This window comes from Emys orbicularis, chromosome 2, assembly GCF_028017835.1.
Source record: "Emys orbicularis isolate rEmyOrb1 chromosome 2, rEmyOrb1.hap1, whole genome shotgun sequence".
In the NCBI taxonomy this organism is placed as follows: Eukaryota; Metazoa; Chordata; order Testudines; family Emydidae; genus Emys; species Emys orbicularis.
Window position 1 is genome coordinate 137,979,233 of NC_088684.1, and position 27,027 is coordinate 138,006,259.

The 27,027-nt window shown below is 42.2% G+C and overlaps 1 protein-coding gene across 1 annotated transcript; it reads right to left on the reverse strand.

The window, feature by feature from the left end:
• Positions 1 to 27,027, reverse strand: ADRA1A (adrenoceptor alpha 1A). Its single transcript, XM_065399152.1, has 2 exons — positions 26,145 to 27,027; positions 1 to 521 (listed from the first exon to the last, which is right to left on the reverse strand). The coding sequence occupies exons 1-2, from the start codon at positions 27,025 to 27,027 to the stop codon at positions 1 to 3; spliced, it is 1,404 nt and encodes a 467-aa protein (XP_065255224.1).

The window sequence follows — 27,027 nt, forward strand, 5'->3', positions numbered from 1 at the left end:
TTAGACATCCTCCCCGTTTTCACCGAGGGAGATAGTGTGTATTTTAATGGTTGGCACTTTACGGTTCTCCCGAGCGACGCTCCTTGATGTGCCAGTACAGCAGCATGTCCTGAGGAAACCTTTGCTCTTCACTTTGGCTCTGGCGCAGCTGGACTTGTCTTTAGAGATTGCACTTTTTGTAGACATGCTTTGCATGGTGGAGAAAATCTTCCACTCGCAGACCCCATTGGACTTGGAAATCCTATAGAAGGTTTCCCCCGATCCTACAGGGATACGGACAACATCCTTGGCACCGTCCATACTGGGGCTAGCTGGCTGGTTCAGATTGAAGCTAAGGGAATGCTTGTTGGCTGCTTGCTTTCTTGTGAAACACTGGGCTCGTAGGACATTTTGGAATGCTTTTTTAAACTCTTGACTCGAGCACGGGTAGATGATCGGGTTGATGCAGCTGTTCAAATACCCAAGCCAAAACGTTATTTTAAAAACTGTGTCTGAGGGCTTGAGTGCAGGAAAGAAAACGCCTGGAATGGAAAATACAGGGAGTGTTAAGACAAAACTGGCGAGAAATTGCAGATAGTCAAAGTGTAAGAGAGATAACAATGAAAACAACAAAGTTCATGATTTTTGGATGCTCCAACAACAGACTCATTCCTCCTGGGGAAGAGAACATTTCAGAATTTATGGTGCTCTACAATTACATAGACGATATGTAATAACTGTTCCAGGGGAACCTATCTGTTCAGTTACAAATGCAGCAGTAATTTCATATTTTAGGTTCTACAGAGTCCATAGTTTGGTGAAATGAGGTGACAAAGGGAAATTACTTCCTCCCAGGAGCTAAAGCACCAGACTGCTCAGATAAGCAAGGAGACAACTTAACAGGATTTGAAATGGCCAGGGAATCACCACCTCTGGGATCCCAGCTAATGGAAAGCCCAATGATCCCTTTCAGACAGGAATTTTTAAAGGATCCTAATGGACCTGGATGCCTCCCTCACTTAGGATCCTTCAAAAATCCCAGCCTACAGATTTTTATGCGTCATGCGCCTAATCCAAAATTCATAAAAGCCAATGGAAAGGTTCTCATTGATTGCAATGAGCATGGATCAGGCCCGTGAGCAATTGCTGTATAAACGGTAGGAGTTTCAAAATGTCTTTACTATCCTGCAGTGAGAGTGCTTAGCAGTGGTTAACTGAAGTTGCTAGAATTGTAAGGATGTTTCGCATGGAGCTAATTAAAAAGGGAAGGGAAAGGTGGCTTAAAGCCAAAACGGGCTGATGCTTTGTTCAACTGTAGTCAGCTACAGGGAACACTGATTGTCAGTGAAAAGGCCGTACAGGTATCCTTTTTTAAGGGATCACATGACCAGTCTCCCTCTGTTTAATAACATTGGGCTCCAGCTTGCCTGCAACATGAGCAAATGTACAGATATGTATGCAAGACTTAAAAATCTCCCTCCTTGGTTAACGCTCTGATAAAAAAAAATGCAATTGTTCAATTAATGTATTGATTTTTAAGAAAACCTTCTCCTGTCAAAGAAAGCAGCCAGCCATTCAGGGCACGCTCTGTCCCCACAGATTTACAAAAGCCACAAAGCATGCCAGCAATTTGTTTTTGACTAATAGTACAGGACATCTATTGTAATGAACTGGCTTGGGTGGATACCTACCCCTGCCATTTTCCAGGCTTGAACGTGTATCATAAACCCTGTACTACAAACACCTATTAAATATTTTGTTAGCTTAAATGCCGGGGTTGTGTGGTCTATCCCAGCTGTTGCGATGAGGCTCTGAATGGTGATGGAGGAGGACAGTTGTGTAGTCTCTAAATGACCAAGGAGTTATGCTATTTTCACTGCATTTCACGACATTCTTCTAATCTTTGATACTCGAGTCTTTGGCAAAGGCAGTCTTTTCACCTTCTTGTAAAAGGATACAACGAGCAACTATCCCAAACACACTTAAAGTAAGAATTTTCTGCTAACTTTTCCATTTTTTAAAGATTTTATCCCATGCGCTGAAAGATTAAAGATTAATTAAAGATTCCTACTAGAGCTGTTCAAAATTTTTAAAATGGCCAAAAATTCAGATTTTGATTGATGCCACATCTACTCCTTCAAAAAAGTCACCACTTAGGTTTTTTTTTTTTTTAAGTTATTTGGTCAGCGGTAGCGCTGGATACATTTTTTTGATTTTCATTTTTTTTTGTTGAAATTAAAAGAAAACAGTAAAAAGGATTTATGAAATTAGTGATTTTTTTAAAACTGTTTTTTCAACCAGCTTGACGTAGAATCTTAGAAATGCCAGGCTGGAAGGGATCTCAAAAAGTCATCAAGTCCCGTCCCCTGCGCTGAGGCAGAACAATGTAAACCTAGACCATCCCTGACAGGTGTTTTTGTCCAGCTTGTTCTTAAAAACTTCCAATAATGGGGATCCCACAACCTCCTTTGGAAGCCTGCTCCAGTGCTTAACTACCCTGATAATTAGAAAGATTTTCCTAATATCTACCCTAAATCTCCTTTGCTGCAGCATAAGCCCGTTACTTCTTGTCCTACCTTCCAGTAGACATGGAGAACAATTGATCATAGTCCTTTTTATAACAGTCCTTAACGTATTTGAAAACTATCAGAGCTCTCCTCAGCCTTATTTAAAGACTAAAGATGCCCAATTTTTTAAACTCTTCCCCAAAGATCAGGTTTTCTAAACCTTTTATCATTTTTTTTAGCTCTCCTCTGGACTCTCTCAAATCTGTCCACATCTTTCCTAAAGTGTGGTGCCCAGGATTGGACACAATTCTGCAACTGACGCTTGGCGCTTGTAGAGTAAAATTCACTCTTGGGCAGAGGCCCAGCACAATGCCTATGCACCCGGTATGTCCCACTTAAGCAAAGTGACTAAAAGTATTGCTAGCATATGTGGTATCCTTCTGTTCCGAGGATGTAAGTGGTGCATAGGCCTCAGACTGGCCTGCTACATGACTGTACATTTCACCCATAAACTTGAGTTATAGTAAGAAAGCTTACCGACATTATTCAAATGATGCTTGTAACATGAAGAGAGGCGTGTGCCTAAGTGATTTGCTGAATCAGGACCATAATGACCAAAATATAGAAACACAGCTAGGATACCAAAGATGTAACACTGATGCTTATGGAGAATTGTTTACAAAGCTGCTGTTAGTGGTCCCAGAATAACACTAGAAATTCGCCTGTAATAAGATCCCACAATTCCCTAGCTCACATGTTCAAGTTTCTTGGAAATGAAAATAGTGCTGTCTGGTTGTGAATGAAACAGAAAACTGGATTCCATGCTGTCAAAATATTGCCTGTTCTGGGGGCCCATGGTAAATAAAAAAGCCTCTAGGACAACTTTCTGCTGCAGATCCACCATTGCATTAAATCCTTAACAAGTTTTTGAGGGAAAGGTCATTCATTATTATGCTTTCAAAGTACTTGCCTCCAATAATGTGATCCTATCATTCCAAAATCAGTGATTACTTTGGACAACATATGTTGGATATAAACATCATCCCAAATTCCCAGAAAACACAATTTGCTTGTTTGGGTCTTTACAGCCAAGATTTTGATCAATAGCTCTTTTAACATTGACACATCCCCCTCGCCCAGCCCCTGTGAAATCATAAACATGCTGAGATTGATAGGGATATTGTAGTAGTTATTTACACAACACATGAAGTTTGCCAGTACATAAGCATTCATCATTTTTATTCTCCAAAATCATACATACAACAATACTGTTAGAGACATGGGCCTGAATGAAAACAAAAGATCTCAAATTCTAACTGAATGTTGGGGAAGTTCAGATCACCCACAGACCTCTGTGTGCCCAACCAAACCCCCAAGCTGAAGTTCGGATGTGGATCCTAACTTCATTGCATTAATGCTTCTCTGCTCTTGAACCATGCCAGAAAGCAGTTCCTGAACTTTACAGCGTTTCATTCTGGTTTCAGGGGAGCCTAAGATGAGGTGACTTTTGAAAATGTAGGGGAATTTATGGATTCATCTGTAGGATCTGAACTCAACTGCTTCCGGATACGTGTTCAATCTGAAACTTCGAAAATTCAGAAAAGTTATTTAAGCTGCATGCACTGAAGAGAGTTTTTCTGGGCGAATGTGTGTGTGAGAAGGTATAAGGATATTGCCTAAACCAGGCACACAAATGATGAGAATGAATAATGACTCTCATTCTGCTTCTGCTGAATGCAATCCCTATTGTCAAATGCAAAGCGATGTCTACCCACCATAACACAAACCCTCACTTTCTGAGCTGAAATGATGGGCACAGGAAGTATGTTGGGGGCAAGTGAGGAATGGGACATGTGGCCAGAGTGCAGTGTAATCTAGTTATCTTCAGTTGGTGCAAGGTCCCTTAGGGATCACAGCCAATTGGTGCAAATTACAGCAGCCACTAGGCTGCTCTAAGATGCCCCAGGGCTATGACTGGGGCAACATATGAGAGAGTTGTAGCTGATTCCCTGACAGTCAGGTTAGGCACAGCAGAGAACCTTGTTCTTTATTTTCAAACAGGTAGATGTCTGGCTGTGGATCACAATTGCTACTAGTTCATTCATAGATTCATAGATTCTAGGACTGGAAGGGACCTCGAGAGGTCATCGAGTCCAGTCCCCTGCCCTCATGGCAGGACCAAATAATGTCTAGACCATCCTTGATAGACATTTATCTAACCTATTCTTAAATATCTCCAGAGATGGAGATTCCACAATCTCCCTAGGCAATTTATTCCAGTGTTTAACCACCCTGACTGTAAGGAACTTTTTCCTAATGCCCATCCTAAACCTCCCTTGCTCCAGTTTAAGCCCATTGCTTCTTGTTCTATCCTTAGAGGCTAAGATGAACAAGTTTTCTCCCTCCTCCTTATGACACCCTTTTAGATACCTGAAAACTGCTATCATGTCCCCTTTTCCAAACTAAACAAATCCAGTCATTTGCCTATGTGAATGTGCCTTTTTTGACTGAAAATAGTTTAAAATACCTTTCCTATTCAATGCAATACTGATAATATTTTAATTCTTTACCAAGTGAATCATCCAAACTATTGTACAAAAGATATCAGATCGGTATTTCATGATTTTTCTTCGTGACTACTCCAGAAATTTCTTAATATACAAATGCTATTTCCCTGTAATAACAAAATGCCCTACAGCTGTTCATTATCTCGCTTCTTTTTGGTTGGGAATTTCAAAAGAACCTAAGGAGACCAAGATGCCCCAATTCCATTGAATTAATCTGACATCAGTTTGTCCATTCCTTTCCCGTTTTGTTTCAATGGAAAAGGTAAATGAAATCCAAGTCCAGCAAGTGCTCTATTAAGCCAAATGTAGTAGTGGGTGAAAAACAAATCTTGTTTGCTGTGACTTTTGGCTCCTTTTAAATGGAATGCTAACACTCTGCCAAAGACTGTTAAAAATAGAAAATAGCCAGCGTCAAAGCCAGGCTCCTGCTTTAATGGGTGGGTGGGGAGATTTGTAGGCTAATTTATTAATATAACCTTTTTGGTTGATCAGTGTAGCGATTTCCTATCTTGGAACAGCACATTGTCATGAAAAGGACATTGAGTAGCTTTAACAGTAAACATGGGTTGCCATCTGTAGAAGCCACCATCTTCCTTTCTTAACTCTTTCATTCCCATGATAGATGTAATTTGCACATTTTAGACAAAATTGTGCTTTCACATACATCAACTGGGCCAAGCATCAATGAAGCTTTGCAGATTTACACCAACTGGAGATCTGGTATGTCTACTTCAGTGGTGTTGCACATGCCTTCAGTGGTGTTTACATCAGGGCAAAGTGAATGTAAAATTCTTCTAAATCAAAATAGTAGCATTTTGCACCCTCTTTACACCAGTGTAAATGGCTTGCACAAGGGCAGAGCACTGGTAAACTGAGCTGAGGATACTTACATTCTAAACCACTGTGTGGTCTGGGCAAGACATTTTAAGCTGTTTCTCATCTGTATAATGGACATAATACAAAACTGTTGGTGTAATTAGCGTTTGTGTAGTGCTTTGTAGCTATAAAACGTTAGTCTCATGCTGCAGAACTTGAAGCCAGAACTTTACTCACCCCCAAAGCTAGGGATATATTTTGATCCAAAGTTTTAGATTGTCCCATTACATCTGGGCTGATGTTCATGTCCGTGTCTAGTTACTATTATTACACCCCAGCTAATACAGACAGAAGCCCTAAGGTCCCGAGTGATGTCAATTGAAGTGAATGACAGGAGAATGCTATGTTTTTATGTATCTTCTACAGACAGAAAGACTTTTTATTTATCTTTCATCCATGAGTTTCAAAGCACTTTACATACATTAATGAATGAACCCTCATAAGACCCCTATGAGATAAATATTATTTCCACTGTATTGCTAGGGAAACTAAAGTACACATAGTTTAGGTGAATTTCCCCGGTTACGCACAAAATCTGGAATTGAACCCAGATCTACAGGTTCCCCATCCTATGCCTTAATCACAAAACCATCCTCCATACAGCACTTACAAATCTTACATTCTGCAGTGTGATTTTATCAGTTCATGAGTCTGTCACTGTATTACACCCGCCTGCTATGTGAAACAAGGAGAAATATGCCAAGTGTGATGTACGACATCCTTTGGCACTTTAGTGTGCTCAAACCAGCGAAGGGTAATGAAGTGCAAAAACAGTATAATTTTTATTCTGCACCAAGTGAAGGCTTGACATGACTAATGTAATCTCCTGCCACGATTCTGCTGTACTGTCTGCCCTTGAAAGAGTGAATCAAAATCACATTGCTTGGAAAAAGCTAGACAGGAACCCCACTGACTATGGCACTTATTTGATGACTTATATAAACTCATTACCAATAAATACAAAGGCCCAATCCTCTGTCCAAAAATAGCACCATAAATATGAGAAATGAACACACAGAGTGCTCAAAGACTATAACAACACTGGCTCTTGTTCCATAGTGTTACAGTGTAAGAATCATGAATGCAAATATATAGGAATTTGGTTGAAAAGCATAATTTACAAAACAATATGATATGCAGTGTACGTACGCATCCTTTAAAAAAAACCTAGAGAAACATTCTAGTCTGTCAGAAAATACTGTTTTGTTCAAACCAAAACTTTCTGTGGAAAGTGTCATTTTGGTAAAATGTTCATTAAAAAGCGAATCATTTTAATAACGTATTTAGACATTTTTAGTACAGAATATTAATTTAGAAATTACTTTTCATTTTGAAGTTTCATTTCATATGATAAAACATTAAAATTAAATAAGTCTACATTGAAACTAAATGTTTTGATGTTAATCAAAACAAGATGTTTTAACTGACCTAAAATGTTAAGTTTCCAAAATTCACCACTTTCCCCTGAACAAAAATATATTCAGAAATGGTGGAATGTCCCACAAAACAAGAAATTCCAGTTCCTGCTCAGCTCTAAAAATTTGGAGTTGTTCAACTGAGATATGAAACCAAGGGCTTCATTATTTAGTTGGTGTTGGTCCTGCTTTGAGCAGGGGGTTGGACTAGATGACCTCCTGAGGTCCCTTCCAACCCTGATATTCTATGATTCTGTGATTATTTCTGGTCATTGTAGAGCCCTGGTATATTTTGCAACAATAAATGTGTTAGCCCTGATATACTGCACAAACACCAACACAGGGCAATTACATTCTGCCTATTATACTCTCCCAGCAGTTTCAACTGGTTCTGCAGTAGTTATCAACATCTTCCATGCCATGACTCTTCTCCACATCCCCACGCTCCCTTCCCATCTAGCTGAATGGGTAGGGCAGGGTGACACCAGCGGAGTTCATGACCCCTAGGTTGAGAACCCACTGGATCTGATATTTTTCTTCCAATCCTTTAATATTTTGTAGAGTCGCTGTATGCATTTAAATAGACAATGTGTTTAAGACCAGAGGTGGATGCATTCAGTGCTGAATGGAAATTATCTTTAACTGGTGGTGTTAAGACTTGTCTTAAGGTATTTCATTCAGAGCATTTGAAGGCATAACAAGAACCAATGGCTGGAAGTTAAAGCAAGACAAATTCAAGTTAGAAATACAGTAAAAGCTTTGTTATCCAGCATGCTGGGGGTATGGGAGGTGCCGGTTAATCAAAAATTCCGGTTAACTAAGACTTAACAATGGAATACCAATTTTCAAAGAATTAGACTACAATAAAATGAATAAAGTATAAAATAGTATACAGGTACTCACCAATCCAGTAGTAGTACTGCATTGCAGAGTGGTTGGTTTCTTGAAGCACTTAGGTGTATACAGGGAAAGTTTTCTATACAGTAGGTTATCTTATGACACTTCAGGTCACCCAGATCACTAAAACTACACTTAACACTAAAACAATACTGAACATAATTTAATCTTTCTTTGATGATTCAGAAGGCACTTCAGGATCTTGCAGTGCCTCAGAATCATCATTATCAATATCAATTATCATTGTCAATGTGGAAGGTGTAGAAGGCTGGGCTGAATCTGTAATGGCCCTACGACACCCCCTGGAAGCTGCTTTTTTGAATAAATCCATGATACCAGCTTGCTTACTTACTTGTCCTCTGCCTCTTTTGCATAAACATAGAGTGCAGAATGCATAATTGCATAACCTCCTGGGCTGTATACTAGTCCCGGTTACTAGACTGAAGATTTGTATTGGGAGATATCAGAAATGCCAGTTAATAAAGCTTTCCGGTTGGTAAAGTGCCGGATAACACAGCTTTTACTGTAATACCCTTTTTTAACAATGAGGATGATTAATCATTGAACAAACCATCACTTGATGTCTTCAGATCAAGACAGACTGCCTTTCTGGAAGATATGCTTTAGCAAAACACAAATTAATGGGCTGAATACTGGGGTTATCTTCTTCTCTTTATCCCAGGGCATCTTTGTAGACACAGGGAACAATACAGTGTCACCATTCATTTCTGTCAATGGCTTGTTCATCCATTAAACCCAACCTGGCCTGTTCCTGCGTACAATGCCATGCCATCTAGCTGGTGGTCAGTGGTAACTGTGTGAAATTCTCTGCCCTGCATTATACAGGAGGTCTGACTAAATGATCTAATGGCCCTTTCTGCCTGTAAAAACTGAATCCCTGAAACAATTTTGGATAATAAATGAATTAGTAAAAATCAAAGTCTGCTAGTGCTTAGCATATGTGAGTGTTCGACAGTGCACTTGCAATGTTTCCTAGCAGAGCCAAAGGATGGGAGAAGAAGCAAGCAGGGAGTTAAGAAAGGATAACTGCTACTAAAATACTTTGGGTTCTGTCGAACTCTGTGCATAGAACAAGATACTATTTGAGCATCAGCAGAGCAAGCTTCTTGTCACTGTGCCACAACCCTGTTCTGGATGGATCATCTTCCCTAGAGGTAAGGAGGGAGTTCAGAGTCCACATTCATCCACTATGTTGTGTCTGCCAATTAGTCACAATTTTGATTTGAACATTTCACCCACTAGCAGCCTGGACTGAGAATGCTAATTTGTTTGACGTAGGCTGGCAAAAAAACCTGTCAGTATCTACCATTTTTCAAGTGACTGCTGACATAGATTGGATCACAACCAGCAATCAAGCCATGAAAGGCTTTATATCTCATAACTAATCCAATTCAATCTAATCCTCATGGACTCTTATGTCTTAGGTAGTATTTCTTTTGCAGAAGTAAAAGGTTAAATTCTGGTAAACACCATTGTTAATTTCATAGAATCAGAATATCAGGGTTGGAAGGGACCTCAGGAGGTCATCTAGTCCAACCCCCTGCTCAAAGCAGGACCAATTCCCAACTGAATCATCTCAGCCAGGGCTTTGTCAAGCCTGACCTTAGAAAACCTCTAAGGAAGGAGATTCCACCACTTCCCTAGGTAACCCATTTCCTTTCTTCTTGGAGAGTTATTTACATCTGTGCAAAGGGAGTGAAAAAATGTTACCAAAACAGAATTCTCCATTCACACCAGTTGTGTTTTACACCCACTCTGAACTCACTTTTCAAGTGTGTAAATGACTACATAAAGTACAAGGCACTAGAGAATCAGGCGCTAAGCTTTTCCATGTTCATATCATACTGGTTTACCTAAATTCCCTCCAGCTGGTGCTGACAACCAGGAAAAAAAGATTAACTCAACTTTTAATTCCTATGCATTGTAGATTGGTTAAATGATCCTTGGTTTATGTTTTGCATTCTAACATAAGTTTTATTAAGAGAGTCATTAGCATGATTCAATCTCCTCTTGTTCAGAAATAAAATTTGTTATTAGTGTTGTCAGTTCTTTAATTTGCTTTCCAGATTAAACATTTCCCATCATTTACCCCTCCTCCTTCCATCCCCCAATGTGTGAGGATTTTGTTTTTCTCAATGTAAGCTTTTATTTTTATGTTTGCTAACTTTGTTTTCTGGAGCCAACAGCTGTACATTTTCCACATCCTGCTGCTGATTAAATGCCAAGACAGGTGCAAAGGCACTCTCTGATTTCTCTGTAAATCAATTACTTAGAAGTTATGGAGTTGCTTGATTACAGTGTATTCAAACATCAGTACTGATGTCAAGTATGGATGTGTTAATGGAAAGCACATGGCATATGGAGTCCCCAGCCTGTACAGGTTTCTTGCCTTCCATATTATTTAATATAGTGGTATCCTACTCCACATTATAGGAAGCAGCATGAGGTTAGTAAGCCTTAAGTCTTTGTGTCCTCAGGACCTTTGTAGGAATGGTATATTGGTGAATGTTCTGAAAACATGTAGAGGACTATGAATCAGGGATGTTAGACAACATCATTTTCAAGGTTATGTTCCCCACTTCATTTCTTCCATATGTGTGTTCAAAGTCCAGTGGTGGAGTAAGAGCACAGGGATGAACTAAGGAACAAGCAGTAACCTGTGAAATATTCATGCTTGTGTAGAAATATTAGGGCTTTATATTCTCTGTAAGATGCAGTGATGAGTGGGAAACAATCACATACACACAAATGGTCACATTCCATCCAGTAAAGAGCAGTGGTTCATAAGCACATTCTGAGATGATAGAAACAAATGAGGCTTATTATTAAGTGTTATTTGATGAGAGGGTTGCATCTGAAGGTGCCTGAGGGCTCCAGTGGAAATACAAATTAAAACAAATTAAAAAGCATGAAGACAGAAGGCTGAGCAGCAGACATTCCCTCAGGCAGATTGGTCCTGTGTTATCTATGGCTTTCAATACCTAAAGTGAGGCAGTTTGCGAGACAGAGCTCACCAAACATGGTTAAACCCATTTTTGCCTTTGCTCCCAAGCTTGGAGTTTGCACTGGATTTTATTCCATGTGACCATTCCCTACCTACACTGTTCCTTATTCTCAGGTCAAATAGAAAATATGCCATAGAAATATATATATATCTTACTTCTTCAGAGTGATCACAGCTGTGCTCTGTATTTTTACTGCCCTGAAGCACGTCTCACACAGCCCTCTTCTATGGAAAGAATCTTTAGTGGGAACAAATATAGGATCAAATAAGCTTTGAAAAGTAGGAAATGCTCCAGATTTTTGTAGCACTAAATTAATGTACCTAATACAGAAGGGCGGTTTATTTCTTAATACCAGTGGGCAGGCAGAATGGAGAAACCTCAGTGCCTATGAACCCTCTTCCAGGATTCTGGAATGTTTTGGATAAGTGGTTTATTCTTATTCACCTTCCAATTCTTTGCACTTCTTAAATCGGCTGGAATTGGAAATGCCAAAATAGCAAGAGAAAAGCTGCTCTCATGCACCAGACTTTGAATTCAAGGATCGCTAGAGCATGCAGTAGAACTCATAGGCCCCGACTCCGTGGGTGCTCCGGGGCTGGAGCACCCATGGGGAAAAATTAGTGGGTGCTCTGCACCCACCGGCAGCCAAGCTCCCCTCACCTTCCACCCCAGCCCACCTCACCACCTCCTCTGCCTCCTCCCCTGAGCACGCTGCGTCCCCGCTCCTCCGCCTACCTCCCAGCGCTTGCTGCCACAAAACAGCTGTAGCAAGCTTCGTCAGGGAGGGGGGAGGAGCGGGAATGTGGCGCACTCAGGAGAGGAGGCGGGGCCGGGGCAGGGATTTAGGGAAGGAGTTGAATAGGGGCAGGGAGGGGGAGGAGTTGGGGAGGAGACTTTGGGGAATGGGGGTGGGGCAAGGGTGGAGTCAGGGTGGGGCCGGGGGCAGAGGGGGGTCAGGCACCCACCGGCGCCAGTAGAAGTCAGCACCTATGGTAGAACTCACCTGTTTCCCCACCGCTTTTGCTACACAGTGCAGGGGAAGGCAACTGATGGATTGGATTGATTGAGTGAGGGCGGGAGGCTGGGATGGGTGTTGGAATTGGGAAATATTTATTACGATCTACAGATGTCACTGTGTCTGGGTGCTCTGCTTGGATTTTTTAAGGAGTGTTTTATGTTATGTGTTATGGGGTGTCCAGTTATGATAAGTGCCAGTTATATACATAAAATAAATATTTCTGGCATAAGAAACAAACACCAAATATCACATATGCAAGCCAGTAATTGCCAGATTTGCAGCCCGGATCTGCAGACTCAGAATGTTCAGCTAAACACTTGGAGCCAAATTCTGCTCTCAGTTACATCATTGTAAATCTGGAGCAACTGATAGATCAACTCCATTACTGATTAAAAAAACAAAAACCTGGTTGTAATGAAATTACTTGGGATACTAGCATTGCAACCCTTGTGATTCTATCATGCTATTTATGTTTTCTCTAAAGACCCCAGCTCTTGGAGTCACGTGACTAACGGAGAATCCCAGCTTTTATTAAAAAAGTAGCCCTCGTGGTTTCAGAAAAAAAGCTTGAAAATATGAACCCTAAAGGCTCAAAACCCAGAAGGCAAATAAAAAGAGCCCAACATTTATTTTTAAAAAAATCTCATTTCCAAGCCACTCGGGCTGTGGGGGCGGCTAACATGATTTCTGAACATTTGGGGTTGGTAATACTGGGATTCACACCCCAGTGCAAATGAATAAAATATGTCCCTTAAACTTTTGAACTGAACCCAAACTTTTGTGGCTCATCCATTCCCACCTCTTGATGCATAAAAAGCACTCTGACATCTTTTTGAATGGAAAATGACATTCCTCCTGGCTCATGTACTCTAGGGGCATAAAAGTGGTGATTTGAAATCATTCCTATAGAAGACAAGAACATTTTAGCGAGGAGGGAAAGTCTCCCATTTGACAGGTAAATCATCCAGGAAAGCTTTACATGCAGAGCTTAAGTCACTACCATGTAAAAGGCAAATGTTTAAAAATCTCTTCTTTCATTTTTAGGTCAAACTGGCTGGAATATGACTCAGGGGACACAGGTCTAAATTCCACAGGTGAAATCCAGGCCCCTTTGAAGTCAAAGGGACTTTTGCCGTTGTGTTCAACGTGGCCAGGATTTCATCCCCAAACCAACAAGGACTTTGCAATCCATGTTTATGGCAGATTCCCCTTGTGTTGAAGAAACACTCCAAAGAGATATTCCAGCTGCCGTTCTTCTCGGTTTATTTTCTTTATATTCAACGGCTCCACACCCACGCACATGTACCCTTCTTGTTGTATACAAATGCGCTCCATCTCACTGACCTGCTGCCACCCTGCTCTGCTGCAGTGCTTCTCTGTCATTATGGAACATGCTAAGATGCTATTACAGGGAGTCTCGATCTGAATGCTGTCCCTGGGGCCCACATATAATATATTCTAACATCAACACCATTTAGGGCTGGATAGTCTTAGCCTTTATTCCGCTGTGCAGGGAATCAAGGGGGCGTAAGGTCTCCTCCTTTCTTCTCTGCACAGCCCTGCTTAAATTGTGACTTTTGCTAGGCTGGGGGAGAGCATAGGCTACTTGCAGAGCAGGGAGTAACTGGCAAGCCAGAAGGGGCGGAGAGGGGCATGGAGTGGGGGGACCCCTGCCTCCACCAGGTTAGTTGTTGGTCAGAGCAGATGGCAGGATATACAGGAGAGAGGGGGCTGTTGCATGAAAAGGGGCAAAGTACTTCACTCCTTCCCTGGTGCAAACAGGGAGCAGAGGAGAAAGTCCCATGTTGTTCTCTGGTTGCTCTTGGGGTGGAGCAGCTACACGCCACCCCATAGTCAGCTACTAACTAAACAGGCAGTAAGGGATGGGTGGCTTCAGCACATAACACTCTGATTAACCCAGCTAGCTCCTTGATGACCACTTTATACTAGGTTATCCTACTGCAAAGAAAAACGATGCATGCACATAAATGACTAGCCACCCAGCCCTATTACTCAACCCTTGTGACTCCTTTATTCCACTCTGCTCACTCGTTGTCACATCTGACAATCAACACTGTCAGCTCTGAGCAGGCAGGCCCACATCATGTGTCTTTATTTTCCCAGTCAAATTCCGAGCACAGTCCTGGGCACTGCCTCGTTAAATAATAATTGCAATTATTAATAATTATATCCGCCACGAATCCTTCTACTTGAGGTTGTTGCATAACTCCACCAGAAATTAATTTAATCAGGAATCTCAGTTTATAACTCAGTTAGGAACCATTAGTAATGACAGTAACTCTGAGAGGCCACAACTGAGATAGGACCATTGTACAACCATCAACACACTGAGCGACAGTCCTTGCCCTGAAGAGATTCCAATCTAAATAGCCAGAACAGATACATAAGATATTACTCAACATCAAAAAGGGTAATAGAATCTGGCATTAAATTGATAGTGCTTATAAGGCAGAAGGCTTTCATGATATGGTATAGTATATTTCAGAAGAAGAAGAGGCCCCTATGGTATTTTATAGAATAGGAATAAAATATAAACCAAGCACACCAATGTCACCGCTCCTAGTCATTTTATGACTTCCTGCAAGCTTTGGCAGTAATTGTTTTCTATGTTGGGTTTGGATTCTTATTATACAACAGGCAAGTTCTCCTGACAACCATCGTAAATTTCAAAAAAGGGAAACAGCCTTTTCCTAGCAGAGCCTATGGGAATAGAGTGATTGCATGAGCTGGGTGAAACTTTCTCGTAATGAAACCTCGAAGGTGGTAAAACGTGCTGTGGCTTGTCTTACTCAGAATTGGAGTCAATATATTGATTGAGCGGGAGCCCTGTTCAAGTGAACTTGGGTGACTTCCACTTCAAACAAAACACAGCAGTTTCAGTCGAGTATCACTCCTCGGGAAACTTCAAGAAAGTGGAGCCTAGGGATGTGAAATGAGAATAAAGGTTCACATTAACTTCTAATCTCAAGCCATCATGTTTTCTTCACAGCTGCACTTATATTTGTCCCATGCTGTCAGTTAAACTAGCAGTAACTATGATGGCTTTTAATGCTGATCCATGGCATGTAGTTAAGATACTAGTCCATGAATTTAAAAGAAAACTAGATAAATTCATGGAGGTTAAGTCCATTAATGGCTATTAGCCAGGATGGGTAAGGAATGGTGTCCCTAGCCTCTGTTTGTCAGAGGGTGGAGATGGATGGCAGGAGAGAGATCACTTGATCATTACCTGTTAGATTCACTCCCTCTGGGGCACCTGGCATTGGCCACTGTCGGTAGACAGGATACTGGGCTGGATGGACCTTTGGTCTGACCCAGTATGGCCGTTCTTATGTCTGGGACACAGGAAATGTGGGTTCAAATCCCTGCCTTGCCAAAGACTTCTTGTGTGACCTTAGTTAAGTCACTTAGGGCCAGAACATTAAAGGTATTTAAGCAACTAATTCCAATTAAAATCAATGGGAGTTAGATGCCTAAATTCCTTTGAATGTCTGGCCCTTCCTCATTCAGTGCCTTAGTTCCCTCTCTGTGAAATAGGGATAATACCACTTCCCTACCACACAGGCTATTGTGAGGATAAATACATTGAAAATTGTGAGGTGCTCAGATACCATGGTGGTGGAGGGTGACAAGTGTAGTAGACAGATGGATCTGCAACACAAGTGAAACTATTTGGAGTACAGTATTGGTTCTGCCAAAAAATGTCTACACCGTCTGAATTTTTCATCCCAACCCAAGCCCAATTCCAAACGGCAACATTCAAAAAGTCTCAGGTTGGAAATGTACATATTTGATGTGGAAAAAAAACACAAAACCCTTTAGACAGCACTTTGTGGCAAAGCAAAATGTGAGGACATTGAAATTACATGAGACAAAAGAATAATTCAGGAAAAGTTTCCAGACCACTCCGCCACCCAGGAAGATGGGATAGAACCCTCATGCAAGGATTTCTGGAGTTCCCTACCTTACCTTACCTTATATTTAGTTTGGCACATACATTAAGTTATTATTATTAACGATAATATCCAGCTCTTATATAGTGCTTTTCATTCATAGACCTCAAAGCACTTTACTAAGGAGGTCAGTATCATTATCTCCATTTTACAGATGGAAAAACTGAGGCACAGAGTGGGCCATAGCATGACCAAGGTTAATGGAAGAGCCAGAAATAGAATACAAGTCTTTTGAAACCCAGTCCAGTGCTACACTGCCCCAATTAAAATAAATGGTTGTTTCTGTTCTTTATTCCTTTCTTCATTGTCATTGATTTTCTTTCTGTGATTTCATGAGGAGAATGAGAGATTTGCTATTTAGATACATTCCTAAATCACCCCAGGATTTCACAGTGAAAAAATGTGAAAAATCAGTTGTCAGCCATTATTATTTCCCCCCCGTGTTATTACTGTCCATGAGTACATGGGAAGGCAGTGTGCTCGGAGGACTGGGAGTCGGGACTGTTGCATTCTGTCCCTGGCTCTACTGACTGTGATATGTTGTTCTAGTCATGTCACTGCTCTGTGCCTCAGTTTCCCCATCTGCAAAGTGGGAACAACCACCCTTACCTCACAAAAGGACTCGGTGGGTCCTTCCATTCAGAGGGCTTTGGGATTCTGGGATAAAAGGCACAATATGCTGCATCAGTGCAAAGTATCATGATCATAAAATAAAGGCCTCTTGAAAAATTAGATTTTGGATTTACGCCTTCCTGTGGAGCATCTAGCATTTGCCAGTGTTGGGAAGAGATCACAGATTAGCTAGGCCCATTAATCTTTTATGGCATGGCAACTGCCATTGACTTGCTGGTTATGCCATGCAAGGTGGATGAATTGCCAGCTTCATGACTCTTGGTGTTTCCCTTTGTGCAAAGTCATAACACTTGGTTTATGTGCCTCTTGAGGACCCTGAACATCCTGTTTCAATTGCTCCCAATGCCTTTGGCTGTTTGCATTATTCCAAAATCGTACTTCCAGGCTCCACCCATCAGGTCACCAATGCCCAGATGTACTCGGTGGGTAGGATGCAGGCCTAATGGCAAAGGCATGGTGTAAACTGCAAGGCAGCAGGGGCACTGGCAAGAAACCAGACTAGTTCCCTACCCCCCAGTCATGTGATCCATGTGAGTCTATTGAGGAATAGCCAACTAAGAGAGAGGGCGGGGGTTCTTGGTCCTGCTTGCCGGGGAGGGAGCTTTGTAACAAAACATGCCAGCAGACAGTAGTCTGCCTGGAAAGAGTCAGTTTAAAACAGGTTGTGGTGAACTGTGCCTTGTGCGTCTCTGCTGTTGTGTGGTATTGGTCTGAATTCTAAGGAATAAAGTCGTGTTATGTTGCAACCTTCCAGTAAGAGCATTTATGTTTGTATCTATATATGCTGTGAACCTAATCTGGGCCAGCGATTCCCATTACAGAGCGTGAGCGGCAATGGAGTAGAGTAAGTAGGTGGGGTGAAAGGTAAGGGATGGGCAGCTGAATTAACTGATTTTCAAACTCTAAGGCTCGCCAAAAATTGCTCCCAAGGGACAGGATTCTCCCACGAGATAGAACCAGATCAAATCTCCGATATTCCTGTTTAATGAGCCATATCAAGCCAGGCCCAATGGGCGGATTTCTCTCTTGTAGCACAGGTGGGACGAATTGTTTTTGGCATGGCCTTTGGGAATTCCGTTCTGCGAGTCCATTGGCCTCTATGTGAAATGGCCAGAGGGAGGGGGAAGCCTGCAAAGGCCCTAATCTGCAGCTTTGAGGGACACGACGAGTTATAACATATTCAGCCAAAGCAAACCCAAAAGAAAAATATGACCATCCACAAATCTGCCCCCATCTCGGACTTTGTGGCTGTCACTACACCCCTCCCTGTGGCTACTTGTGACATCCCATCAACAGCACAGACAGCACTTGGCTTCTCATGCTCCGGAAGGATGCAGTTGAAGGTTTAGCTCTAGTGACGTTTGCAAGCTGTTGTCCTCTTGGGCTTCGGACACGACAACAACAAAACAGTAATTAGAATCCTGCTGCAGAGAGGCATGTAGGCAGCACTTGATGGTTCCCTCCAAAGTATTTGTGCCAGTTCCCAAGATTAATTTACTGCTATGTTACAAACACAAATACCCCCTTGGGTATCCTCCGCTCTGCTCCCTGTGTCCTAAGAACAAGGAAGTATTAGTGATAAACAGGGCTCTCCTGGGGAAACTTCCTTCCAGCATAGCGCCCTGTCCCCACGATCATGTCCATCCTCAGCTTCCTGGATGGACCCTAGTTTTTCTCCCATTCCTGAGTCCTTGAGGCAACAATTATGTCCCAGTAAATACAGTCCAGCCTTCTACAGTAGGTGTCCAGCCAACAACAATCAGTTGTGCTACTCTGCTTCTGTGGAGCTGGTTCCCAAGGATCCCAACTTAGTCTGTACCAAAGGAGCCCACCCCATCCTACTGTGACCCCCTTCCTGAGAGGTCCTGTGTTATCGCTTTGCCTGAGGAGAGCCTGAGATATCTCGCAATAGCTCCCACCAGAGGGAGGCTTCTAGAGACTGCTATGAATTACCGCCCCCAGCATTCTCCAGCCCTGCAGCAAGTTTTGACATACCAAAGTGTGATCCCCTGCTTTGCACCATCTCCAGACTAGTTCCACCACAGCTGTGAACACATCAAACCTTCCTCCGTTTCTAGAACCTAACTCAAGCGCTCATATTTTGAGATATTCCTACATTTCCCTTGCAGTTTCTGGCAGAGACAAACAGGAGGAGGAACCCGCTTTGAGGCAGGCTGTTCTGATGGCATGTCCGTTCAGAAGCAGATGCAGAAATGCTGCACAGTCTGCCAGGAAACCTGTTCTTCTGAGATTTCTGGCTCAGCTGTACAATTTCAGCCAGTTTGGATAAGCATCCAGATTTGTATGTGGTCATCTGTTCAAGCTCTGGAGGAATGAAATTCACCTATTGTGATCTAGAATTGTGAATTCTAACTTCAGCACAGAGCTACATTAGCTATTGCTCATAGAGTCTAAGGCCAGAAGGGACCACTGTGATCATCTAGGTTGACCTCCTGCATAACACAGGCCAGAGAACTTCCCCCAAAACAATTCCTGGAGCTGATTTTTTAGAAAAACATCCCATCTTGATTAAAAAACTTGTCAATAATGAGAATCCACCATGTCCCTTGGTGTTCCAGTGGTTAATTATCCTCACTGTTAAAAATGTATGCCTTCTTTCCAGTCTGAATTTGTCTAGCTTCAGCTTCCACCCAGTGGATCATGTGTTAGACCTTTTGGCTAATAAATTGAAGAGACCAATATCAAATCTTTTCAAATATTTAAGAGCAGAAATGATCAGTGCTACTTTACACTTCTATAGCACTTTCGATCCAGGGAGCTCAAAGTACCTGAACAAACCATGAAAGCTCTGCAGCCCAGGGAATTATGATCCCATTTTACAGATGGGAAAATTGAGACACACGAATGTTAAGAAATTGGCCGAGATTTATGAAAAGAAGGGTAGGGCAGAACTGGGAAGAGAATCCAGATCTCCAGACTCCCCATCCTGTGTCGTAGCGACAAGACCGTCCTTCCTTAATTAGGCGCTGCATTTTTGTTTATGTAAATCAACGCACATTCCATAATCCCTTGCTAATTAATACACAACCTGCACTCATCACATCCATTTGAATCGAATGCCAGAATGTTGCCACATCATCAGCTTGTCAATCGCAGACCAATCATGGTGTGTGGGGGGGAAGGGGTATTCAAAGCATTTAAAGCTGTTATCAGCACCCAGCAGGATTGTAATGGAGGTAAACAACACGGGGAAGCTAAAGCAACACTGGCAGGTGCAATGTAAGTGACTAACCGCAGGGAAAGGGAGCGAACGGCTGGGATTAGAGAGGCTGCGCTGTCCAGGGGAGGAAGGTCAGTGGGAAACTTTGCACTGAGAGACGGCATCTGAGAGCACACCATCAGCCTCTTCCTAGCCACCTCCTGTGAAGGAATGGATCATAATTGTCCTCGGAGAGGTAGCTGTTCCCATGGTAATTTCTAATCGGGAGCAGACTCCAGTCCATGCCAGTGGAAAGGCTGAGCGTGAAAATATTGCAGGGTTTCTAAGAGGGAAAAAGCAAGCCGTTCAAAAGGCAGACATTGCCCGTCCTCCGCCTCATATCCTTACCCGCTCCCCCCCCAAATAATGCTGGACTGCAGCTTTAAGCCCCAGCTCGCATTGTGGGGGGAGGTGCAGCAGGAGCTGGGAATTCCGGCTGACTCAGCTCAGATTCTTCTGTGAGCTCCAGGACAGCACATGCTGGGAGCTGCAGCCCCACCACAGGGTGCAAGGTGGATTTCCATGCCTGCCTTGGCTCACTGGGTGAGCTCATAGGGTAGCTAATGCTAGCAGCCTCAAAGCAGTCCTTGTTGGCCTCTCCCTAGGGGTGAAACATGGAGGAAGGTTCTTTGATCCTGGTTCTTCCCCCCCCCCCCATTTATGCCATCGCAACCCAGATGCAATCTGGCCCATTAGAAAGAAGTGGCCTATGCAGCCCCACTACAGACTCACAATAAATGTGTTAGGATCATGGCTGCCGACTTACATGGATGTTATTCTTCCATCCTTCACAACCAAATGTGGACACCATAAACATTAAGGCCCGAAGGCTGTCCTCAGTCACTCCTGTGCAGTGACATTCACTGGGGAGCATAGGTGAAGCCAGGCAGAATTTCTCCAAAATGGGTCAATTTCTGCACTGGGGTTTGTCCAAGGACTTAAGCAGTTCAAAAGAAGGTGCAAATATCATATAAAGGGCATTTGCACCATCAAACTCTAGTTTCCCTTATGGCAGAGAAGAGACAGGATATATAATAGATAATAATAGAAACTATTTGTAGAAGTTGCTGCTGGACACAGACAAAGTACCTTGTGGTTCTTCCTGGTTCCAGATTAAATTTAGCTTGTGCTGCTGAGAGACAATCCCCACTTGGGTCTCCCTTAGTCCTGGCCTGGAAAGGGAAACCATTCTGCTGCGGTTCACTGGGCACATGCAGTCCGGGAAAAGCTGAGAGTTGTCCGGGAAGGGGGTGTGCAAACCTCAACAGTGGAGCTGGCTGGAATATTTTTGACAATTTTGTTTTCCAGACCTGCTGTTTTCATCAAAGCGGAAATGTTTTGTGGAGACGTATTGATTTTGATGAGCTTTTTGCTGGCAAGGTTTCCGAGGTCCAGGATGGACTCTCTGGTCAATTTGAGAGACAGAGACAGAGAGAGCAAGCAGATTAAAAAAACTGACCTGTTTGCGTAGAAAATGAACAGCTTTCGACACTATCCCCCTTTGACCAAAACATTCAAAAGGGGATTTTTTTTTAGTTCCAATGTGTAATGCATGTTTTTTCCAAAATCTCGGAAGCTCTCACCAAACAGAATTGTTGTTCTCCAGCCAGCTCTACTAAACAGCATCCCAACCAAGCCAGAAGGGGGTAAAATGGGCTTAACACCTATCCTGCAGCTGTCTATCCTGGGAATAAGGCTCCTAAAAGCTTGGCCTAAAATGAAAGTGCCCATGCAGTGGAAGATCCTCAGGAAAGGTTGGGAGGGCATTACCTACCCTGATTTTAAACCAACCCCTCCTGATTGTCACCTATCTGTGTTAATTTCACCTCGAGGATTGTCCAGCACTCTCCATTCAGAGGCTGGTCTTGAACTACTTTGGAGGGCTCTCTCTGCCTAAGGTATTTGAGAGGGCACATGGCAACTTGTGGCTGATGAAATGATCTACCTGTCGCTCACAAGAACATGCTCCCCCAATGTAAAGCCTGGGTATGTTTAAATTCCTGTGTACACCCTGCGAGCAGGCATGCAAGTGGAATGTCTACACATGCATCCGACGAAGTGGGCATTCACCCATGAAAGCTTATGCTCCAATACATCTGTTAGTCTTAAAAGTGCCACAGGACTCTCTGTTGCTTTTTACAGATCCAGACTAACACGGCTACCCCTCTGATACACTACACTGGTCCTGCAAGTGTCCCTCTTCCAGTCCAGGCACAGGTAATTGATACAGACCCTGTTGTTATGGACACGTTGGTTACTAATGCAGAGAGAAGAAAGCTTCCCCCTTGCATCTCTGCACCCATCATTGATCAGTCACTGAACAGCATGTCGTGCAGGTTGCTGTATGCCTTCCTCGTGATCCTGTTCTGATTGCTGACTCTCAGCTTTGCTTTGCACCCTACCTGGCCTGTCTGAACCAGGCTGACATGCACTTTACACAGCAGCCAGGAATCTAGCACCACACCACTAGGTTTCCCCAGACATGCTCTCATTATGTCCAGAGACTTGGTGTGCTCTCCTAACTATACCTTGCCTTTGACTATGATGATAGATCTGTGGACCCCAACTTGCACTGAGCTATCTACATGGGAACAGACACCTCCATTAACGTGCTTTAGCAGTTCTTCATATACACCTCTACCCCGATATAATGCGACCTGATATAACATGAATTAGGATATAACGCAGTAAAGCAGTGCTCCGGGGGGCGGGGCTGCGCACTCCAGCGGATCAAAGCAAGTTTGATATAGCGCGGTTTCATCTATAACGCGGTAAGAATTTTTGGCTCCCGAGGATAGCGTTATATTGGGGTAGAGGTGTAGTTGTTTTATTCCATAAAGGGCAAGATTACAATAGGTTTCAAGGGTCTGTTGTTGATTCTCTTTCTTTTGGATGTTCAATATTTTAAATTTGCATATCCTGCTAAAGAGATCAGCATTGCATTTATTTTCTCACAAACTTCACAACATCACTAATCAAGTATCAGGGGGTAGTTGTATCCACAAAAACAACGAGGAGTCCGGTGGCACCTTAAAGACTAACAGATTTCGTGGGTAAAAACCAAAGAAGTGGGTTTTTTACCCACGAAAGCTTATGCCCAAATAAATATGTTAGTCTTTAAGGCATCACTAATATGGGCTTTCACTGATGGTTACTTCCACATCCCTCCAAGGGGTATTTCGAGTATTATTCTGATTATTATATGGTTGCATAATGCGTCAAAGGTTTCAAATAGAATTGGCTGGGAAATGGTTTTTATTATAATTATTTGTATCGCAGTAATGCCCAGGAGCCCAGTCATGGACCATGACTCCATGGTGTTAGGTGCTGTACAAACTGTGGAACTTCAAAACTTTTCATGTAATGGAATTCTTATTTTCTAGCCCGCACTGTTGAGACCCTGCAGCTCCCATTAACTTCAACTAGCATTGTTAATGCTCAGCATTTCTGAAATCTGGCCCCTGGATTCTGTGCTTGACTCTGCCATTAACCACCTTTGTGACCTTGAGCAAGTCACTTTCCCTCACTGGGCCAGAGTTTTCCCATCTGTAAAAAGGGGATAATGATGCATGAAAAGCCCTATATAAAAAAGCTAAGCATTATGGGGCTGTGATACAAAGTAGGTAGGAAAACAGCCTAGATCAAGACGTAACAGTGGTTTTGCATAATATATGTCCCTTTGTGCTGCATTTCTGTTTACCACTCTTTTTTCTTTTAACAAAAAGGACAAACAGATTTTTGGAAAAACTTATTATGTGATTCTAAAATAACAGAGAAACTATGTAAAGATAGGAAGACTAACCTTAGGAAACTTTCCTTATAAGGGATCAAAGATTCAAAGTCCAGTTTTGAATAAGGAAGTTTTCTTCAACTTAAACCAAATGGATCAACAGCAGCAGCTCTGTGTGGGCAGCCACATTTGCGGATTTTTTTTACCAAAGTGTGCGTAATGTGCTCTCAAACCCTTTTTGGGTATGTTTGGGACATCTTGGCAACAAACATTCCAACAGAATGACACTCAGAGCAGAAAGAGCCAGTCCTCCCAGGGTTTTTCCTTATGCAATGTCTAAGTCTTTACTCAGACACTTTTCCAGTATTGACCAGCATTTCAGATGACAGAATTAGATAGACTCTGCAGTCATTGACATTCATGAGACAATAACAGCTAAAGGATTTAGTGAAATATTATGTTGGAATCCTATAGAAGTTAATTGAAAATGGTCACCTTTCTAAGTTATTTTTTTAAAACTTTCCCCTAGAATTTGATTGAGAATTATATCCCTATTTAGAGTCCTATAGAATGGCACAAAGCAGCTAAGACAAAAGGAGATCATTTTCCATTTCACTCTGTAGGTCTTTAGGGTAATTTCTATAAGATGCTGTAGAGCCTCATTGGTTTCATGCTTTGAAATTGTGCCCTTATTGGAAAGCCTTATACAATTTCAGAAGCTCATTTAAGCTTTTTCTGGCAAAAATTGGCCGCTGCAAAGAGATTAGCTTGCTGATGGTTAGGATGATTTAACTAGTTTGAACAAGAACTGATTTAATAACCACAGCTTATAAACTATAGCCTGTTTTTCTTTCGTATGTGTTTTGCTTATATCCCCAAAATAGAGGGGGGGAAGCTCTGCAGGCATCTAAAACAGTAATTCATGTGGAATCCTGGATTTTATTACAGTGGGTAAGTAATTCTGTATTAAAATCATTTTCTCTAAACAAACCTTCCAATGCTGAAGTTTGAACTTAGCGGTTAAATCTGTAACAGAAACACTGATACATAGAACTGATTCCCAACACCTACCTGGCCCTTGAATTTAAAAACCACAATAAACAGAACCATGAGCATAACCCACTAGAATTTGAGTGGTTCATTCTTTTTTCCATTTGGTCTGCTAATCCAGCTATTACCTACACCAGACTCTTGTGCTACATCACAAACATTGTTAAAATGCAGAGTAAGGTGTTTTTTTTGTTTGTTTTTTTTTTGTTTTTTTTTAAAGGGATGCATTAAAATTTTGAAACTGTATGTCATTCCATTTGCAACTAGCAAACAGTTGAGTTAATCACTCTTTTCAAAGAGAAATATATTTGCAGTCGCTCTGGTTTTTTTTAATAAAAGGTCACCTTTGCAACAAAATACAGGGAAGCTAAAATAATTCTTTTGCAATAAAGACCTAATCCAAAACCCACTGAAGTCAATGGCAGCCTTTCCATTGGTTTCAGTGGGCTTTGGATCAAGTACTAAAGAGCAGATGATCAAGAGCTCAATTCTCATTTAGGCACCAAGGTAAATTGCCAGGTTTTCAACAGGTCTCAGCACTTTGGATGCTTGTTGAGTGCTTAGCTCTGGAAAATCTGTCCATAATTGTCACAATGGGAGCACTATGGAAAATCCGGACCTGATTGTGGGTACTGAGCAGTTGAAAGTCTGGTCCCTGAGCTCCTTTGAAAATCCGGCCGTAAATTTGCAAAGAGATACTTTGGTGTTGAAGTTAACAGTGCTTGTGTCCTTTACGCCAGCTAAGGATTTGGCCCATAATGTCTGTAGAGCTGGCCAGAGGACAACAATTCCATTTGGTGGAGGAATTCAAAACTGATTTTCTTCCAAATTGTCACAAAACCTGACATGTGTAACATGCTCTGCAAAGGAAAAATCTGATTGTGTGTTAATTTTTTATTTCAGCTCAATAAAAATGTTTTGTTTCAGTTTTTACAAATGTATAATAAAAAAATCGAAACAAACCGTCCTTTCAAAATGAAAAATCAAACCGTTTCATTCCAATAATGTCAAAATGAGATTTTTCAACACTGTGAAAAAAAATTCCCCCCCCCCGGGGATTTTACTAAACAAATTATTGGTGAAATTGACATGATTTTGAGAAGTGTTTCAGTTTTGATGGAACTGCATTTTCCAATGGAAAACGGTTCTGTCGAAGTTTTGCGGACCGGCTCTAACCCATAGCAAGGCAAAGAGAGATCCCCCTACCCCCCAGCAGTTGTTATAAAAGGTTAAGGTGTTTTGCTTTACTTACCAATAGGCATGACTATAAAGAAAGGAAGCCAGCACAGTATGAAGCATCCCACCACTATCCCCAGGGTCTTGGCTGCTTTCTTTTCCCTGGAGAACTTCAGGAGACGCACTGAGAAGTGCGTTTTGTTCTTTGTGCAGGATGCAGATCTGCTCCGTACCGAGGTGTTTTTGCGATGGATCCGGAGGGTCACCTCTTCAGAATGAGATTTCTCCGTTTTCAAGCCAGAAGTCAGGCCTTTGCTTTCCCTTTTGGCCACCACATACACTCTACAGTACATCACCAAGATGATGGTCAAGGGGAGGTAGAAGGAGCCAAAAGCAGAGAACAATACGTAGCCAGGCTCTTCAGTGATTTGACAGATGGTCTCATCTTCTGGAGCTGGCTCCTTCCAGCCAAAGAGAGGTCCAATGGAGATCACCAGAGACAAAGCCCAGACACTTAGCAGAGCCAGGAGTCCCCTCTTTTCTGTCACTATAGCTGGATATCTCAGTGGGTAGCTCACCCCAATGTATCTGTCTATAGAGATGATACATAGGCTCATGATGGAAGCCGTGCAGCATAGGACATCGACAGCTGCCCAGATGTTGCAGAAGATCCTCCCAAAGACCCAGTAGCCCAAAATCTCAAAGATTGCTGAGAAAGGCAGGACAGTGGAAGTTAAGAGGAAGTCCGCAACAGCCAGGTTGATTATGTAGTAATGGGTGACACTCTGAAGGTGTCTGTGGCAGGCTACTGAGAGGATAACCAGAATATTACCCAGCACCCCAAAAATAATCAGCCCCCCTAAAATAACCCCTAATAATATGGCCTTAAAATTGTTCACTATCCCCACAGTCTGGGTGCAATTTGAACAGTCAGAGGAATTTAAAGGGAGGAAAATCAT

What these genes read in the sequence shown, in the direction of transcription:
- ADRA1A (XM_065399152.1), bottom strand. Translation starts at nt 27,027, where the DNA reads ATGATTTTCCTCCCTTTAAATTCCTCTGACTGTTCAAATTGCACCCAG. An exon ending in CTTTATAGTCATGCCTATTG is followed by an intron (nt 522 to 26,144) that starts GTAAGTAAAGCA and finishes TTTCCATTCCAG; the next exon opens with GCGTTTTCTTTCCTGCACTC.